The sequence below is a fragment of the Parasteatoda tepidariorum genome, chromosome 3, assembly GCF_982258835.1.
Source record: "Parasteatoda tepidariorum strain Cologne lab strain chromosome 3, Ptep-v5.0, whole genome shotgun sequence".
Lineage (NCBI taxonomy): Eukaryota > Metazoa > Arthropoda > Arachnida > Araneae > Theridiidae > Parasteatoda > Parasteatoda tepidariorum.
Window position 1 is genome coordinate 26,132,882 of NC_141757.1, and position 21,151 is coordinate 26,154,032.

Here is a 21,151-nt window from a genome sequence, read left to right on the forward strand (position 1 = left end):
ACATTCAAGATATTGGAATCATAATTCAAAAGAGATAGTTTTCTTTAAAGGAGAAAACAACGTATATTAAACATTACAACAACGTTAAAAGCATCCCACCCGTGTGACAATACGAAATGAAATATGAGCTTTGTCTCGCACAGATTAATGAGATTTTTGTAGCAGCAGAAATCTTCCAAGCAGCCCAACAAATTAGCTGCTTCAGAGAGGCTTGGGAACAATCCCAGCCGTCTCGTCAGAGTTGGTGATACAAATTTTCTACCAGTAATTTTCATTTAATTTTTTTCTTTAAAAAAGTCCCTATCATTTTGGGAACAAGAGGAAGAATTATATATCTCATTAGTCATTTGGCCCAAAGAACAAAAGTTAGAAAATGTTTGATAAATGGTGGCAGGGAAAGGTTCACAGTTTATTGCTTATTCCATCATCTGTGTTCCCAAAAGACAGGTATTTCAAATTATCTGCTCGATTAATCATGAAGTGGGCAATATTCATTTTGTCAGTGATTAATGATACAATACGGCCAAAGTCCATATGTTTCTTCGCCAAAACAGACTGCTGATATGAGTTTTGTAATAAGAAACACATTTCACAATAAGTTTTGTCGCCAATGAGAATCCATCTTTCGCGCTGAGAAAAACGGTTAGGTTTCTTATTAATTTAAAACCATCAGTCAATAGATTGAGATGATATTACTTCAGAGAAATTTATCGATCACAAAAATAAATGCTCCATTTCTGAACTTTCAATTTCTTTTTGACGGAACGTATTTCAAATCTTGGAACTTAACAAAAATCACTTTTGCTAAAGGATTGTATGGCAGCGGTCAGAGGTCTGTTTGGCATTTTCCATAGTTGCCTACATGCTAATATCGCAACAACGATGTTTGGAATTATTGTACTTTAATTTAGGAAGTTCACAGATTTATACAAAATTCACTTTCGTCAGTATAATCCAATTAGCCAATAGATTGTCATAAAAACCATCGCTTGTAATTAAAACCAAAATCCAAGTGAATTGCTTTGATTCATAATCAGCATTTCAGAAGGCTCAAATAGTGAGGTCAAATAGCATTAAAAATTTCATAACTTATTGCACAGATATAAATTAGAAACTAAGAGGAACGTACCTTTCCGCAATTAATGTATTCAACGGCCGTTTCCCTAAAGAAGAAGTACACGTAATCCCCGTGATGGATGGAGTTTACAAAACTGGGAGCTAGAAAAAAAGATAAAATTATTTCGTTAGTTTCAGTATAGTACATACATGTAAACGAGTATAATGATTAAAAATCAGTAAAGTATATAAAGTGCATGTCATAAGGCGACGTATTTTATTTCAAAACGCAACAAACTGAGAACACTTTTCAACCAAATGTGTACAGTGCCACGTTGCGGGAATAAGTTTAACTACTACTTAGATGATGAGTTTAACGTTTTTTTCTTATCAATTTTAATTGTATGCATGTAACTCGATATAATGGTTTAGTTATTTGTTTTTTTTTAAATTCTACTAAATACTTGAATATTCCTTAAGTGATTTCGAGTATCAAAGAAGAAGAATTCACTTTTTTAGCATCTGAAGTAAAATATGATTTGATAAATATTTTAACTTCTTTCAAGTTTGCTTGTCTTATATTTAATCCTACGTTGAAATTAATACATAATTATATGCTTTCCGTGTAACCTTAATCATTTTAAACCATATAAGAATAAATATGAGAAGTGTTAGTGTTTATAATTAATACACAAATGCTTTTTGATATATCAATATAGATATTTTTTTTCATTTTTCTTAATAGAGTTTGCTTGTATAAAAGATTTTAATAAAAAAAAATAAAAAAAGTATGAATTAAAATATGACGAAGGCGATAAATTTTAGAGGGTTTACTCTTTAAATTCACAGTAACAACTATATCGTTTCTATAAAAGTCAATAGAGGGCTCCACTGTGAGCAAGATCAGAAAGAAACTTTGAAAAATTCACCATGAAGAAGTCAAAGTGGATTCTTCTTACATTGTTTTATATAATAAAGTGCATAGTATAAGGGTGAACTGCTTTTTTGCTAATCGATTCTTTCACAATCAAGTCTTCAATTATATTTTACACTAATACATTATTTTGATTCCACAAATTACACGATTTTATAATAAGGCTACTGCAATTTTGCTAAAAAATGTCATTCGATTATTGACAACGACAACAGATGCAATATAACAGATTCCTATCATTAAAACATACAGAGGCTCTTGAAATTTTTTTTATATACTTGACAGTTAAATATAAACAAAAAAGTGTATAATAATATCTGTTTATAGAAAAAATGGTAGCTTTAAAAGATTTTATCAAACATAACTAAACAGTGTTTGAAATTCTGTCTTTTATAATCCAATAGTTCTTTTAATATCCAAAACAAACCATAGTTGACGGTGATTAGAAAAAAAAGTTTCGTTTCTTTTTTGCAAAATGTGGCTAGAACTAAAATATATGCAACTAATACACAAAGAAGTATCAGTCTAAAGGTATTAAAATTTGAATCATGAATTTATTTAGGCTACATCTGTTTCGAATAAAAGGTCATAATGAATTTCATGTTGGAAACTTCGTCAGTTAATTGGTTGTTGCCATTTTGATGATAGAAAAAAAAAGGAATTTTTGAATACATAATTATTTGTAACAACAAAAGAATTAGCAACTTTAACTTTAACATATGTCAATGATCGCAGCTAAACCTATTTAACAGCATGCATAAGGCAGTTTGACCCCTGCGCTAAATACAGTTAGAGAGTATAAGAGTTAAAAAAGAACCTACAGCTAAAAAAGAAAGAACAAAAAGTTGGAAAAATTTCAGACTCATCTATATTAACGACCTGTTTATTATGCAAGAGATAGATAGGGGGCGCTATCACCAAAACTCTTAGCAATAATCCGCAACATTACCCTCACGGCGAATGGCAACAGCTGGAAGGTATTTAAAAGTTTCCCCAATAACTTTATGACGCGAGATGGCAACAGTTGGGACACTCGTTTAGAACGCGCAGAAGAGAAGGAAATGTTCGACGTTACGGGGAAGGATTACTGGAACCAAAGCTTGCATACAATGAATTTTCAGTGATATTTCATTATCGGGACCACTATTATTTCGGCAGATTTCGAAGATTTAATACCTAATAAATTCCAGGAATTGCAACTATAAAACTCGAATAGTTGGCGTCAACGGGAACTAAGCGGTTAATTTTTACAACAATGTTTAAAACCTCGGGCTCAGAATTAATTAAACAATAAATACAACAAGCTCAATTTCATTAAAAAAGTCACATGATCATATAACCTTTTATTATATATTCGTCTAAAATAATCAGCTTTAAGTCTTTTTGTTTGTTATATCCATGTAACTTTTGTAATATTTAATAAAAAATTAAGATTTAAACTTTTTGAAATATTTAAAAAAAATAAACTAATGTTTGCCGATGAAGAAGAAAAAGGATTAAAAAATTTTTTTTTTACGATAGTAACAGTAGAATGATCAACATTTTAACTTTCAATCGATTTCGAAGCGAAGTTTCTCGTTCTGTTAGTGCAATTGTTGGAAAAAAAAACAAAGTTTATGTAGCGTAAAAGCCGAACAATTGCATTAATTCTTTTTTCCATGTTCGAATAGTCTATAAGCTTTTCTTGTTTAGCGAGCCGACACCTAAGTTTTCTATCTATAAAGAACCGCTTACTATTAAACACATTAAAACCCAGAGCAGCAGATTTAAAATTCGGAGATAATGCTATTTCGGTAAATCCACTCCATTATTGATTTCATTAATTGGAGATAAACCTCACTATACAATTTTTCCATGCCTCAAGAGCATTGGTTTTTATACAAAAATTGAGCTTTTAACCCATAACCTAGTAGTATAAAGTTGAACAGAATTGTTTAAATCAAGTTGTAGGTGATATGTGCCACAACTGGCTATTTCAATAATTAGTAGTTTCTTTTAAAATAATGTCCTCAAAAAGGCTTGTGTTCAATCCTCAATGGTGCCCCCCCCCCTCAAGCTTCAGATCGATGGGTATCAGCTTATCTGGGAAATTAAAGGGGTTTTTTGTACTATTCTATCGACATTGGTACAATCATGCTATTGGTCACGAAATTCTGAAACCTTATATTCCATGCCCCCTTCGTACACAACTGAACTGTTGCGAGAATAGAACGTTATATAGTTTGTATATTAAAGAACTATCTCAGCCATTCGCCTGGAGTAGTTGCGGTGACTATGGTTACGAGGTTTAACCATTTCAAATAGGCGTGTTGGGTCATTATTTAAGCCAGCGTTTGGCTCGGATTGGCGATAGAAAGGGAGTCAGGGGAGAAAGAAGCTCCCCTCTTTGAAATGCACTATTTCTTGCGTCCATAGTAGCAGACGACATTAGACTTCTTGGCGAGGGGAGTTCTTTCTATTGACAAACTATAGGATATCTTACAATATTGATTCCACACTGAAAAAGAAGTGAGGTCAAAACGACCAGAATATGGTAAAATCTGCCGTGTTTCTGGCTTTATTTAAACGCCAAAAACTTGACAGTTGTTACCAAAGTGCTTTGGAAATGATTTTTTGATCAAAATGCGAGATAAAAGTTGGTAAATGGGGAAAAATTTGGTAATTTTGTCTTGATACCTAAGAGAGTATGGCATGAAAACCATTTATTCGGTCCAATTTTTTTCCAGTTTTGTATTTTTTAATAAATGTGTGATAATGAGAACTATAATCTTGAAAACCAGAATTTCAGGTAAACTGTTACCATATAAACGGAAATATAACTAAATGAATGGATTAAATACCATATTTTTGGTTTTAGTAATCTGGATAGTTTTTTTTACCGGAATTATTATTATCATACAGTACGGTAATTTTACCAGAATTTTTTCGCTGTGTAAGGTTTTTAATTTCGAAAATAATTCTAAAAATATACACTTAAGTACTGCTTAAAAAAAACTCTATAAATAGTATTGATGATGCATTAAGTTTCATGCAAAAGTTCTAAGGTTTCCATTTTGAAATGTACAATTAACTATTGGTTCTGTTTTTTTTTAAAAAAAATCTGCACATAGTATTGATTGTTTTTATTTTAGTTCTTTTATAATAACTGTTTTTTTCTTCTTCATGAATAAGATAAAAGAAAACTATTATTATTGTTATTTTTTATTTAAAACGGCAGCAAAATCATTTGAATGTGATAAAAATGCAAATTGTTACGTGCAAATGTTTTTCATGACCTTTTATCACAATCGTTAACAATTTACATGAAACGGTTAGAAACTTTATTGGAAAAATTTAGAAACAAAAGGGCGCCATTGACACTTTTGGAGGCGTTGGTAACAGCCAATAAAGGAGTGCCGTTAATCATATGCAGATGGTCACGTGATTAATAACCTTAAAACTAGGCTCATTCTTGTGAGTGAGCCCCCCACCCCACTTGCCACCGTCTAATAATTAACAGCTGTTGATTAGGAAACGCTTCGATTATTTCACCCCACCCCGACACCCCCCAAAATATTGATCTTTTCCCATTATGGATCAAAGGGTGCAAGTCGAAATTCTATTTAGGAATATATATGCTATTCGAACAAATTGTAACAAATGTAAAGGATTTTTTATTAGTTATATTTACAGTAAGTCAGAATTTAAGAAATAAAATCGAATTCTAGTTAGGAATATTTATTTGAGGAGATCACGTGTTTAAACTATAACAAATATAAACTGAACTTTTATTAGTTTTCTTTAGATAAGCCTAAATAAAGCAATATTTTGTTTAGGAATAGATTTGCTTTTCGGATGGATCTTATGTTCAATTATGACTAGCTATTCGTGAAATTTGTCTAACCATTCATAAGAATATAAATTTCCCTATACTAAGCCTATTTACTATGTAAAATCAAATTTTATTAGGAACAGAAATACAATTTTGATGCATCTTAAGGTAAACAGTGGACTATTCTTGTAAATTGATATGATTTATCTTATGTGCCAGACTAAATTTAAGATGTAAAAAATATTTATATTAGAAAGAGGTTTGCTATTTGAATAAGTCGCATGTTAAATAATGCCTAATAAACTATGAGAATGGACATGACTTGACTTTATAATAAGCTTGCTTTGTATCATTAAATGGACATAACTTAAGCTTGATTTTACATGCCGAATTATATTTAGTTCGATAAAAATAGTTTAAACAATTTTTAATGATGTTCTAGTAAAAAAATATTCCACTATAATTAAACATTTCCATATTTAAAATAAACAATATAATTAATATAATAATATTTTTGGAAATATGTTGTTTTTGTACTGTATGTAAAGAGTGATGGTGGCTGATATATGATGTCATACGCTAATTTTATTTTATAACCGCCGCAGAGCAGTCGGCCCAATTTTGAGTTTACGACTTCCAATGTCTAACTCCGTAGCCTTGCAATTTTGAACAAAATCCAGAAGACAAGGGAACTCCTGGATCAAGTATTAGGAGAAATTCGCCTTCGTAGAGGACATTTTGATGGAACTAACCCGCATTTGCGTTACATAGAGAGGAAAACCTCCCATGGTTAGCCTGACGGCAAGGGGACTCTAACACATGGTCCGTCTACCACTGAGGATATTTTTACGCAAGTACAGTTGTCGGTGCGATCCGAGTGCGGAATTCGTGTCGATCAGTCATCGTTGGGGCTTGAACCCGGGTTCACTTTATTGGAAGGCGAACTCTCGATCCTCTAAGCCACCACGGCTTTCTTATGCCCCCCTAATCTGAAAAACTGACTCTTTTCAAACCTACCAATAGGCTTGCTGGGCCAGGATAGTCTGGTCGGTAGGGGTCTGGGCCCACGTCCGAGAGTTCGAACCCCGCGGCCGAAGACTCCCCGTGTAGTAAAGTGACTGATGCACGTTAAATCTGTCCAGTTGCAAAAGTTCTCCATGTTCCCATAAAAAAATCAATACCTCTGGGGGTACTGGATTGGAGATCGATCGTTCTCTGATTCAGGTCAAAACTACGATCTGTGGATGAATGAATGGCTGTATGAATGGGTCTGCCCTATAAACGGGTATGACGTATGGTGTGGCAGAAGTCGAATTCTTGGTCATAGATGGCGCCACTGGAAAACAAGAACAATCGCACCGCCTAAACTGGCACACGTCAACAATAGGCTTGCTGCAAATGACGTCAGTTGCTTGCAAAGAAACAAATTTTTTCAATTAGTCAACGACATATATATTATGTTCTTTAACATCATGAGTAGCTCACCCCAAAATTAATGCCCCCCCAGACGTCCTGAGTCCCTCATGAAGAACAAGCAGGTGTAGAACCGGTGTTAAACGGATTCAGTTGGAGGATGGACGTTTTTCTTGAGAGAGAGAGAATAAAGGGACTGATAGTGAGAATGTGAGATTTCACGTACCTTAAATCCGTTTTTTTTAATATGAATTTTTCTTTTAATTGTGGCTTTGGTGTGAAGATTTTATATCATTTATGTGTATCTATTATAAACGAATGGATTCATTGTATATAGAAGTTATGTGAAGAAATTGAAATACAGAACTTCGAATAAATAATTGGGTTGTATGCGAGGCATCTAGATAAGTCTTACTACCCAACACTTTACAATTCTAACACTTACAATTTGGTAAGCTAATAAAATATAAAGGCTCCGTTGTAATATATACTTATGCTTTTTTGAGAATAATAATATGCTATTTTTATTACTGTTGCGAGTTTGCAACTATTACTCACGACTGTCGGGTCAAGTTCAGTCTATCTAAATCCAGCGCTGTCTTTGCTAATTTTGAAAATGGCGCAAAAAGTTAATATGGAGAAAAGCCGCAGTTTCGCGAAAATAAAAAGCGTTTGTGGTCTAATTTTTTAATATTTAAAAACTTACTCCAATGCTGCATTACCTGGGCTTATAAAAAATTGCAAAAACTGAGAATAAGGCAGCGATTTTTCATCTAAGTTGCAAAATGTCGCCAAATTGGCGATTTTTCAAAAAGTTTAATAACTTTTAAAATATTTAAGTTATTTGTCCGTTCTAAAGCTCAGACAATTCTTCACGGTAAGATTATACATACAGTTAAAATTCATCGCATTGCTTCAAGTGTAAGGCACTTCAATTATGGCTTTTTTTATTTTATTTGGCGACAGAACTTCGAAAAACAGTGCTAAAGGTGACGGTTAAAGTTAACTACAAATACTCACCATTTAAATGCTCGAAGTTGAATTGTTCGGTCCTTAGAGGTTCCCTGTAGATCAATGGATCCGCTCCAGAAAATTGAGCTACAGTCGCTACGTATAAATCCCCGTCTATGTAAGAAAGAAATAATCTTAGAATAATAATGCATCGATGGGTATATTTAGAATAAAGATACATAATACAACAGAAACTAATATAAAGTTTACTAGATACAAATATGAATAAGATACAAGAACTGCTGCTGCAAGATAAAAGGCAGTATTTATAAGAATATTAATAATCTAAGAATTGCAATAATACTGAAATTTATATAAACCATGTAATTGCAACATTATGAAATATTAATAGTATGATCAAATCAGGATATAATATAAAAATAGGTATAAATAATAAATGTGGTATAAATTTACGCATTGATAATAAAAAACTTAGTTTATAATTTTGTGGATTTTTCTTAAATATAAGATGCAAAATAATAAAATTTATCCTAAGTAAATAGAATTTATTGACTCTGCCTAAAGTTGGAAAATACACATAAATATGTACGTAAAAATACGGTCATTAAACAAAAAAAAAAAAAATGAGCGTACTAACAAATCAATACTCAATAAATTGTGGCGTTCGCGTTTTACTGAAATCAAAATTTTTCAAGCTCATTAAATTTAATTAACAAAAACTATTCGTAAATTAACCTTTTTTTAATATATAACATCCAGGGAATTAAAAAAAGAAATATTTGAACTAAAGAAAAATAATTGTATAAGGTTAGACTAAATTGAGAATTTTTAGAATAATTTTTTAAGAGTAAAGAATTAACTTTGGTTGGGCATAGATTGGGAACATCCAAAAGTCTGAGAGCTGCTTAACAACCCCTGGTCAGAAATGTCATTATACACCGCTAGGAGCGCCTCCTCTTTATCAACTGGCTGTTCATGCTCATTACAATCTACGTTATTTTATGTTAATTTTTCGTTTTCTAGTAATTTTTGTCAAAAAAAATGCAGTCAAATGGGGCACAATCATTGATTTGGTGACCAACTTAGCCAACTTGAAGCAATAGTAAAATGACCACAATGCTGAATCACCTCGTGTACTATTTTAATTTCTTTATTAAAATTTTATGGTAAATTTTAGGCTTTGAAAATATATTTTCACGTTAGGAAAGGAAATGAGAGAACAAACTAAAATCAAAGTACGATTTATTTCTGAAAATATATTCTAAACTAGTTAGCCATTTACGCCATGATCGTTAACTTTTAAAGTTAGTAGCTTCGTTCTGTTGTTACCAGTAAAAAAAAAATACTTGTCGATAAATAGGAGTTTCTAAAAACATTAGAAGGCTCATGATTTGTTGTAGGAGCTTTTCATTTCCCGTTACTATACACCAAAAGAAATTTCAAGAAAAAAAACTCAACGAACTTCAGAAAAGCTGACTGTTTCCAAGATCAAGGTTTTTGTTATTTATTTAAAAAAAAATAAACTAACAAAAATGGTAAACTGGATAGGATCAAGGCAATTTCCGTAGCCTTACTGCTCCCAAGTCGACAATACCCAAAAAGTGAAAAACCATTCGTAGAGTTAGAAAAATTTCCTGGAAAAAACAACCTTGAAGGAAGGAATAAGGTCAGTAATAGGGAAAATGATCCGAATATAATGGCCTGAAGGGGGAAAAATGGGGAAAAGGAGTAAAAGTAAAACTAAAAAGTGGCTTTAAAAGAAAAGAAGTCGGCTGGGTTCTTTGTTTAGCTCTACTTTTGTTTGTTCGATATCAACTGCATGCTTCCACGTTAAGAAAGAACAAAAGCTTTAAGAATCGTCTGCCAAAGATCTGAAAACAAAAACAACAAATTAAAAGGAATCTTCGTGTTGTGTGAAATGGGTAAAGGGGGTGGGGGGGACAAATGTTCGATAGCCTTCCATGAATCAAAGGGGTAGTGGTGCGTGTGAAATAAATGTGCTGAAAAAAACACCCACACAGAGGGAAAACACCCAAACATTTTCAGCACTTTTGCAGACGATGTGCTTTAGTTCTTCGTCCATCCCACCTCTTGGGACGGTTAAAGTTTAAAATTCCAAAAGAAAATGTGTTTCGAGCAGATAAAAAAAAAAAGGAAATCTCATGTCGTTGTTTTGATATCTAGAGAAAAACGTTTATTTTTAAGTTATTTTTCTCAGGAGCGATAATGCGCATATTTAACTGCTGAGCTTTAAAATAAAAGACAGAGCTCTGGATTTATTCTTGAATGTATGTATTCTTTTCTTGCATTTTATCTAAAACAAGAGAATTTATGAAGAAAAAACTATATTTATCGTTTGGTAGTTCTTAATTTTTATAAAAGAATTTAAAAGCAGTTAGAATTTTTTTATCAAACAAAACCACTTATGAATAAAATAGTAAAAGAATATTATATTGTTTTTAAGTTGAAAGTTTAAATGTATAAAAAAGGTCGTAGACAAATCATACAATGACAAGAATTCTGAACTATAAAATAAGTTTATTATATTTTAATAAAATGTGTCTTTTCCTATTTTATGTTTAGGGTAAATATAGCTGATATGGTATATTTTACTTTTCTAATGTGATATATTTTTAAAAAGAGCTTATTAAAAAGAAACGAAAAAAATTAGATTTTTATTTTAAATTTGAAAAAGAATTTCAGATAATGGAAATGTAAAAAAACTTAATTGAATTTTAGCTTAAAATTTCTTTAATTTACTCTCAAAACTAAAAAATATTTTTATTATTTTTCTTCCATAGCATGATATATTTTTTTAAAAAGAGGCGATAAAATCAGACTTTTATTTTAAATTTGAAAAAAAATTCAAGTAATAGAAATGTAAAAAAATTTGAATTGAATTTTAGCTTAACATTTCTTTAATTTGCTCTCAAAGCTAAAAATTAATTTTTATTACTTAAATAACAATTAAATATAAAATATTTATAACTGTTATGACTGTTGTTTTATTTGCAGATCTATTAAAATTAATGAAAAAAGTGCAAAATAAAATACATTTGTTTCGATAAAAAATACATGTGCAAAAAATAGTTTTGCTAAAAATATTTTTGCTATATGTGCTTTTTTAAGAAAACTTTATAAAACACTGTAGAATGAAAAAAAAAAAAAAGATATATCAAAACGTAACAAACGCCTGAATTTATAAAAGCTTTAAATAGTGTCACACGTTTTAGAATTTTCTCCTATCTAAGTAGTTATTTCTTAAAGCTAATTTTTAATTGTTGTTACTAATATTTTTTTAAAAATTTAGTTGTTGGTTTCCATATATTTTATATGAAATAAAAATTATCAGTAATTTCTATTCAGTAATTGTACAGAAACAATATTGTTAGGTAAATACAATTTCTTAATACCTGTTCTGTGTCCGAGAGCTCCTGAATTATGAGAAAGCAATGAAACAAACACAACACAATAAATTTATATGGAGAAATGCATCATAAATAAATATTATAGTATTAAATAAGTATTTAAAAATTCAAAATACAATAACTATATAAAGCTTGCAAAATTTATAATATGAATGCATATGCATGCTTTTACTTTAATAGAATATGCATTCTCTTCTTAAACGAAATATGCGTTCATTAGTTTAATAGAATATGTATTTTTTGCTTGCAATTATTCATTTGCTTTTAAAAAATAAATTAATCTACGTTTGAGCTTGATGTAAAAAAATTACTTATATGTTGATTATTGTACACAAATTCATTATTTTTTCAATATTTCATGAAACAACGATTAAATCACAATGTAAATATAAGATATACAATGAAGATTGAGGTAATTTAAAAAAAATTTTAAATTATAATAATAATATGCTAAATATTAGCTTAGTACAGTACATTTCATTAAAATTATGTATAAAATCATTAAAATAATTGATGAATTCAGCGAATAGTAAATATATATATATAAATATATATATATATAAATATATATATATAAATATATATATATAAATATATATATATAAATATATATATATAAATATATATATATATATATATAAGTTCAAAATGAAGATGAAACAAAGGAAAATTATAGACATATGAAAAAAGGGGAGAAAAGAAAAATATTAATGGAAAAAAAAAATAACAAACAACTGGAAAAAAAAGGATGAAATTTAAAAAAAAAAAACGGAAAATAAAACATATAATCTTTTCATCAGCCCACATGATTATATTCGCAAAAAAGAGTGCTTTTTGATATTGTATCAATATAGCTAAAGCAAAATATATTAATACAATAGTATAAGGAGCACTCAAAAAAATTTTTTTACAAAAATTATAACAAATAAAATAGAACACAATGAGTAAACAGAATAAAACAAAATCTATAAAGCGAGTAACGAATTCGAATGTACTTACATGAACGGGAAATTTTTCAAGAATGATTTAAAAAAATATTTCAGCCCCCCCCCCCCGAAGGCATCATTACATAGCGAGCATAAATAAGTTTATTAAAGAAGATTTTTTTTTAATGTTAAAATTTGAAATCCCCTAGAAAATAAAAAGAGCATTTTTATAATATTTTACTTACATGCTACTTTTAACAGTCTAATTCCTGAATATAACAATTAAAAAACGAAAAAAAAAAAACATTTATTTTATATACATAATTTATTTCAACTTCCGATTCCTTCACTCGGCGAAACAAAGTGAAGAGAGTTACTGCCAATTCTTGACGTTGTTCCCGATCGTAATTACGAGATCGGACTCGGGTTTGTGCAGTTAACCGATCTTTTACGACTGCTTACGATTATCATGCCATTCCTATTTACAAGAGGACGTAAAACAGGAATTCTGCTCGTGTGTTTACGATGCCCTATATAGAAGCACTAAAGTCAAGTGCTCTATACTCCAGCACTGTTTATGGACGGCCATATTTGCAGATTTCCGTTGCAATTTTGCAAGACTTATAAGACAATTTATTCATATTCCAAAACCAAAAAATGAGTAATACATAAAATATTATTATGGAATTATAATTACATAAATTGTATAAATTCAAAATCGATAAATATATTTTTGTTTTTGAGGAAATCATTTCTTGCAAGAAAAATAAATACGCTCAGTTAAAAAAAGGTTGATTAATATCAAAATACAGTTCTATTCATTAATAATAAATAAATTTAAGATAGTGATGCTTTAAATATTGATAGTTAGATTACGATTAACGATTTTAATCGTGAGTTTGAAAATCTTGTATGTTCAAAGCTAAAGGAAAATGTTTAAACGTATTATAGATAAGAGATTCATGTATATATCGAAAATTTTGCTCTACTGAAATTCGGAAAACTGATTATCTTAAGCAATTTTTTTGAATTAAATTTTTTTTTTTAAGTAAAGAGTAGTTTGATTCCATGTATCCTAAATATTAATTCATTTTTTGAAGAAATTTTATAATTTTTAAGAAAATTGTTTCTGATTCTTTTATTTTTTGTTTATGCGACTTATAACATGGCGTGCAAAAAATTTCAGTCTAATATTTCCCCGAACAGAATCATTTTAGTTTCAAACTTCCCCTAAAATTATAACACTTTTTTTTTTGTTACAATAACTTTTTGGAAATAGATTGAGAGAGTGAAGTTTATAATTTGTTAAAAAAAATTAAGCAAAAAAAAAATTCTTTTGATTTCACATAATTTATGAAAAAAATTTTATGCGTGATAAAAATAATAAAAATTTAAGTACGCTGAAATATAAATAATAAATCACAGAATAGTAAATTTCTGAAACTAAATTTAAGACCCCACTAAAAAAATTCAATCTAATAAAATTGACTTATAATTTTTTTAAAATTTTTTTTTTTTTTTATAAAACGTTTTTTTTTTCTTTTTTTTTTTTACAATACAAAATTTTGAAGCAAAATTTTTCTAATCAGACTAAAAATTTCCCCAGGTCACGTGATCAGATATAATCTGCACCTCCAGTAATAACTACTACATTGATATTTGTTTTTGCATTAATCATACAAAAATTCGATATTTCACCATTTTACTATGAACTAGTTCTAAAACGAGAAATCAAAAATTAAATAATAGTTCTAAAAATAAGCAATAGATGGCGCTACTCCAGCAACGCATTGTAAAAAGTAATTCCTCTTTCACTGATGAATGGTAGAATTTTTTATGGAACGAGGAAAACATGGTCTCATTTTTTCTTTTATAGAATGCGTAGTTTTTACAGCCATTTTTCTATATATTTTTTTTAAAACAATCACTTTCATGGAACCCTCTTTTCCTATTTCTTATGCAATTTTCCGCAACGCACCAATTTATTCTATAAGAATTCCCTGTGCCTGTATGTCTTCTTTTAAAACCATCCCCACCCTTTTTACATAATTTTTTCTTAATGCGAAGAAGGGATTTCTTGTTTTAAATTGTTAAATTATTTTCTTTTTCAAATCAGTTCGTTTTATTCAATTCATTTTGTTGAGAATCATTAGTACGCTAAAGAATTGCGATGGGGGAAGTTTATTGATTTTAACTTGAATTTATCCTTAGAACCCAATAACTGACTTAGTTCGTTCTTAGGAAAATAATTCGTCGGAAGTGAAATGCTTTCATTTATCAGATTATTTTTAAGGATTAAGATTGGGCTACAAATCAAAATTTTAATAATAAAAAAAAAACGTTTAGTACGAAGTAAAATATATTACTTTCTTAAAAACAAAGAGTTAGATTTTATATAACTTCAGTTGTTAGTAATATAAAGTTATCAATGCAATTCTATCACTTTCTATGCAATTCTATCACTTTCTATGCAATTCTATCTATTCTAAAGATAAAGATAACTGCGTTTAATCTTGATCAATATATAGGGTGCAGTTGCTGAAGGAAGAATTACGTAGTTGAACATAAATAAGTAAAAAAAGTAAGTACACGCTGAACATGCAAAAATTAAATATGTTTAAAATCAATTTGATGTGAATAATAATAACAGATAAAATCTATCAAAGAACAGAATTTTTAATTAATTTTTTTTAAAAATTAATAACCTGTCAAAATAAAAGAAGTAACAGAAAATTTTTCCACAAATAAATATTGAATCAAGTTCAAGTAACAATAAAAGTAATTAATCTAACAAAACTATTTAAGTTATTGTAAGACTTAAATTTGACGGCAATATTTTATCGTCGACAATTAAAAATTAATGATTGGTGTCATATAAGATTGCGATATATTTTTAATCCAATGTAAGAAAATTCAGATTAAGTTACGGTAAAAAGTATGGGCAACTTAAGTACAGCATTCGCAAAATCAATTTTACGGTAAAAAAAAATTTTCCGTAAAATTTTATACCATAATTTTTGCAATAATATTTATTCAATAACACTGATTTAGTGACTTTATAGTATATTTTTATATAAAAGTTAAGACACATCAGAATTCTCCCGTAAAATTTTACAGTAAAAATGAATTAATTTTACGGTAAAAACAGTAAAAAGTGGTGGCACATTGAGTGCAGCTAATTTTTTAGCGTATTTTGATTCGGAAATTTTTATAGTAAATTGTAAAATGCTTTTAATGTTCCCATTAGTTATGAAAAGGATAAGAATTAATTAAAATATATAATTTTTTTTATAATAAGCTGAAAATTATAATTATAAATAGATCATATGCAGGATGTTTTATTATATTTTTACCTTTTGCTTTTAAGTGTAAACTTTTATTTCATTTTTTGTTTCATAAGTCACCATATTTAAAAACAGAACCATTTCTAAATGCTAATAAATTAGTGCAAAGTTTTGAAATAAATCAAATAAAAATTACGTTTTTGAATCAGATCTCAAACATTAATGGCTAAGCGGGCAATTATTTTTTCGATCAATTTATTGCATTAATATGCTAAAAATAGTGGTAATAATATAAAAATAAGAATTCATGTTTTTATTTGCAATTTTGTCCTAAAATTCGTTAAAGAAAACTTTTCCCCTTACTTTTTTAAATAAAAAAAACATCGCAGTGCTTTATTTTAAAAAAAAATTAGCTACAGGTTAAATAAATAAATAAAAATAATACCAAATAATTCTCAAGAAAATTTTACGTTAAGTTATAGTTAAAATCATAGAGAAAACATGTAAAATAATATAATAAAGATTAATGAAAAGAGAAAAAGAAAAATTATTAAAATAAAATATTTTAAAAATAATTAAAAAGAAATTTTTTTTAAAATATTTACTAAAATAACGGAAAACAAAATAGTGAAAAGATATATTCTTGACATTAGCTGGTACCTTTTGCCATAGCATTTTAAATTGACTGATTTAAAGTTATTTTAAAACCTCGTAATACATTTCTGGAAAGTTTGATGACGTTACCAAAACGATCCAATTTTCTAGCTTTACATACAACTTCACCAATTTTTTCTGGTAAGTAACTCCTTTCAAAAAAACTCGAAAAGAACTAGCTCCTGCAAATGATGGGTGAATGTCAGGACCAGCTGACCATGATGAGAGTAGGGGGATTCCTGAATGAAAGTTGTTGAACTGAGATTTGAATAGAGTCCGGAAGTTAAACTTAGAAACGCAGTGGGAAAAAAAAGTTTCAGTCTTCATGAATAACGTCCTCGGCAATTACTTCCGCTCTGTACAATAGCATCTCTTATTCGTAACCGTTCCTGTAATAACAGGTATGTTTTGTGCTACAGCAGATCGGATAGAACAGTATCAACAGAGATTCTTTCTAATAATTTACTAAAGTCACTGTTATTTTATTTTCCCAAAACAGTATACTCGTGTTATTTTAGTTACTGAAATGTTTTAGTTTAGTTCATGTTATTTAATTTACTCAAATAATATAGTTATTTTATTTACTAAAATAATAGTCATGTTATTTCATTTACCAAATAATATTTATGTTATTTTATTTAGTAAAATAGCCATGTTATTTAATTTATTTAAAAACTATTCATATTATTTCATTTACTAAAATAATAGTCATGTTATTTCATTTACCAAAATAATATTTATGTTATTTTATTTACTAAAATAGTCATGTTATTTAATTTATTTAAAAACTATTCATGTTATTTCATTTACTAAAATAATATAATTATCTTATTTTATTTATTAAAATAATAGTCTAGTTATTTCATTTACTATAATAACATAGTTATGTTATTTTCTTTACGAAAATAATAGTCTTGTTATTTCATTTACTAAAAAAGTAGTCATATTAGTTCATTTACTGAAAAAATATACATGTTATTTCATTTACTAAAATAACTTAATTATGTTATTTTATTTAATAAAATAATAATCATGTTACTTCATTTACTAAAATAATATAGTTTTTTTGTTTTATTTCCCAAAGAGAGAGATCCGTGTTATTTCATTTCCTAAAATGATATAATTATGCTACTTTATTTACTAAAATAATAGTCTTGTTTTTTCATTTACTAAAATAATATTTTTCATTTTATTTCATTTACTAAAATATTATTCATGTTATTTCCTTTACTAAAATAATATACTTATGTTATTATATTTACTAAAATACTAATCAAGTTATTTCACTTACCAAAATAATACAGTTATGCTATTTTAATTACTAAAATAATCCTCATGTTATTTTATTTTTTTAAATAGTATAGTCATGTTATTTCAATAAATAAAATTATATATCGGAAATTTATTTATTTTAAGTATATGGATATTAATATATAAGTCATAATTAATACAAAAAAATTAGAATTGTTTTGTATACATTTAACGTAAAAGGTTTCATTACGAAAATTTATAACTAGTTTAGCAAAGAATGTTACTTTCAGATCATTTTTAATGTTATTTCTTTAAAATTTATTAGAATTAAAAAAATATTTACAAAAACTAAAAATCACCTTAAAAAACTTTTTTTTAAATTAATATATTTCCTAAGCAATAAAAAACCAATAATCTTTAATTTGAAATATTTTTTTACTTATTTCAAAACTGATAAAATATTATTTGAAAATAACTACGAGTACAAAGAAAACGTAAAAAAATTCATCCGATATTTAATTAAATTTTTTGTTTTCCTATCATATAATCCCCTTCATAATTAAATTTTTTTATCCAGCACAGATAGCCTATATACTAATAAAATTTGAGAATGAATAAAACTTTTCTGATATATTGGTACTCATAATTAATTGCAAAACTTGAGCAAATTGCGAATGTAAATAATTTTTGCGCATCACTGTATTTTGCATTAAAACTAACAGCGCAATAAAATACTTAATTGGGAACATAATTTATTAAGTATAAAAAAAGCAATATATATTTTTTTGTGAAATGTTTGTATGTTGTTGAACTATAGCAGTATATCGTAGCCGTATTTGTAACTGAAATAAAGAATTCAGTATGAATGAGAATAATAAAATAAATGAAATAAAATATAAGGTTTAAAGTGTTTTATGTTTTTAAAAATAAATATACTTCAGGCTTAGCTTGATATATTACGACCCAAAAAATAGAACTCTAACAATGTAAATCACATTTCACGCCAAACTCTCACATCAGTCGTTTGTTTTTCAATTCAGACCAACGCCAAACATTCATCACTCTGATTGGCTACGAGATTAAACAAATGGTTTCAACTTTTCAAACGAGACTCGTATATTTTTTTTGTATATATATACATTAAAAAATAAAGAATTTTAAACAATTTTTAAACCCATTCCGTATTTCCACTATAAAATGATTAACAACTTATCCACTAAAGTTATTCATAAGCACAGTGAAAGAGAATTATCGCAGCTGTAAAAATCCAGACACTTTCCTGACAGTTTCACGTAACGGTATCTCCACTGGAAAGATCTTTGGCCCGATGATGGCCCAAAGAAAAGAGCGAAAAAAATACTGCTTACAAATGACTGGCCGTTATTCACGTCGAAAGGCAAGAAATAACTTGTATAATGATGGATACGTCACAGAAATGGCTTGCACTCTGTGGGCCTCTTCCGGGTAGGCCTAGCAAGAAAATAAAAGGGATTTTTTTTTTGTTACACTCTTTTTCAGAGTAATATCAGCGCCTGTGATTTAATGCCAAAACTTGGGATTCAATAATAAGGAGAACATTAGTATAATATATCATGTTTCAAAGCGGAAGAAAGGAAATGGCGTAGAATATTTTAGACAAGATGGTCGGATTTTTTCCCCTTCTATTTATTATTTTTTTTAAGCTTTAAATTCTGAGCTTTACTGCGAGACTTGTTATAGAAAATTCCATTCTGTTCTGAAGTTGGAGATTTATGCTGATATTTATTTCTAAAACTGAAGCTGGGCACACTTTGAAAATTAGAAACGGAATCTTTGTTATTTGCAAACGATTAAACCTAATCATTTGAGAATAAATAGAATTTGCAAACGATAAGGTTTAAACATTTTCGAATTCGGTGTAATTCTGTAAATGATTGGTTATTTTCGTGAAAACTCACTAATAACGTAAAAATTAAAGTTAGCATAGTATTTGGCAAGAAAATTTCTGTATGGCTGCAAGAAAGAACAGTTAGCTTTTGCTCTTTTAAAGTTAAGACTTTTAAATGCGAGAAGCTACTTCAATTCTGAACCAATTAAACTTCGAAAATCTTATTCTTACTGTGTTATACTCAAATTTCTTTAGTATTTATTCATTTACACTTTTTCCACAAAATAAAAAGGAATAAACAACAAAACTTACAATGCTTTTTTCTTATTTTAGGAAAATAATGAGTTCCAAGCTCACAACTAGGTCCAATTGTCTTTTAATAAAACCCAAGTCTTAATTTGCAATGTTTAAAAAATGTAGAACAAATTATTATCGGACAGATAAAGTAGAAAATAAGCTAAACAGCATAAAATATGAGTTATTAAATATTTTTAAATTCATTGTACGAATTTTTTTCAAATAGTAAAAAACTATTTATACTATAAAGCGATATAAAGATAGTGTAATATTTAACATATATTATTAACTAATTTTTTAAATATCGTTAATTATTTTATTGTTAAAAACTACTTTATTGTGTGCCTTTTTTGTAGTTAAATATTCATATTGCATGGTTATATTGACAAAAAAATATATTGCATAAAAAATCTGCTTCATTATCGAACATATTGTACCCAAAATAATAATAATTATACACCTAATAATAATATTATAACGCATATTCTTGTTTGCTTTTTTTATACATCTTTTTACATGAGGCTTAAATATTTATAATAATAATTTTCAAAAATAAAAGAATGCGAAAAATAATTCATTGTTAAAGGGCATAATGTGTTGATAGAAATGTATACGTGTCCCATAATTAATGTGTACATTTTGCTCCCAAAGCTAAGGCCATAAGCATAAAATTTTTTAGAATTTGCTTCAGAAAAATATTTAAGCATATAATGAATATTATAAAAATAAATCTTTACTACTCTAGTTGCTAATAGTAAAATTTAAAAAAAGAAGAAAAAACAAACATTAAAAAAAAAGAAAAGAAAAATCTTGAAAGACTAGAAAGAAAAACCAAGAAGAAATTTTGCTCGAAAAGATGTTTTCTCAGTTTCTCCGCATTCCCACTATTCAAGCAGTGAAACAATTTGACAGGGTGGAGGAACAAGCAAGGGGACGATTCGAGAAGATATTGGCGACATTTAGTCTAGGCAACTGCCAACAAGAGCAATCGCAATGAAGTAACAGTGAACAGAACTTAAACACAAGAATTATCTAAAAAAAAAAGTAGTTATGCTAATTTATGTTATAGTTTTGTCTAATTTAAAGGGAAAAAGGTCAAATTTTTTGTCCACCTGCTTAAAAAAATAAAGACTGAATAGTTAGGTTTCCGGTAGTGCTTCATTTACCTTATCTGTATCATTGAGGCAGATGCCGAGCTAAATGCGATTAAATCGTAAATTTTGCAAATAAAATTGTGTTTTGGCGAAAGTATTGGCGA

The 21,151-nt window shown here is 28.2% G+C and overlaps 1 protein-coding gene across 6 annotated transcripts in view; it reads right to left on the minus strand.

Moving 5' to 3' along the window:
* Positions 1 to 21,151, minus strand: part of LOC107449387 (semaphorin-1A) — a 609,005-nt gene that overhangs the window by 64,952 nt on the left and 522,902 nt on the right. For 3 of the 6 annotated variants that reach the window (XM_087158986.1, XM_087158984.1, XM_087158982.1), the window contains exons 8-10: positions 11,600 to 11,620; positions 8,235 to 8,339; positions 1,130 to 1,218 (exon numbers count right to left, since the gene is read on the minus strand). In XM_087158986.1, the coding sequence (XP_087015112.1) occupies positions 1,130 to 1,218; positions 8,235 to 8,339; positions 11,600 to 11,620 (215 nt within the window). The remainder of the gene's footprint in view (positions 1 to 1,129; positions 1,219 to 8,234; positions 8,340 to 11,599; positions 11,621 to 21,151) is intronic. The other 3 variants (XM_087158987.1, XM_087158985.1, XM_087158983.1) reach the window with 1 other exon arrangement.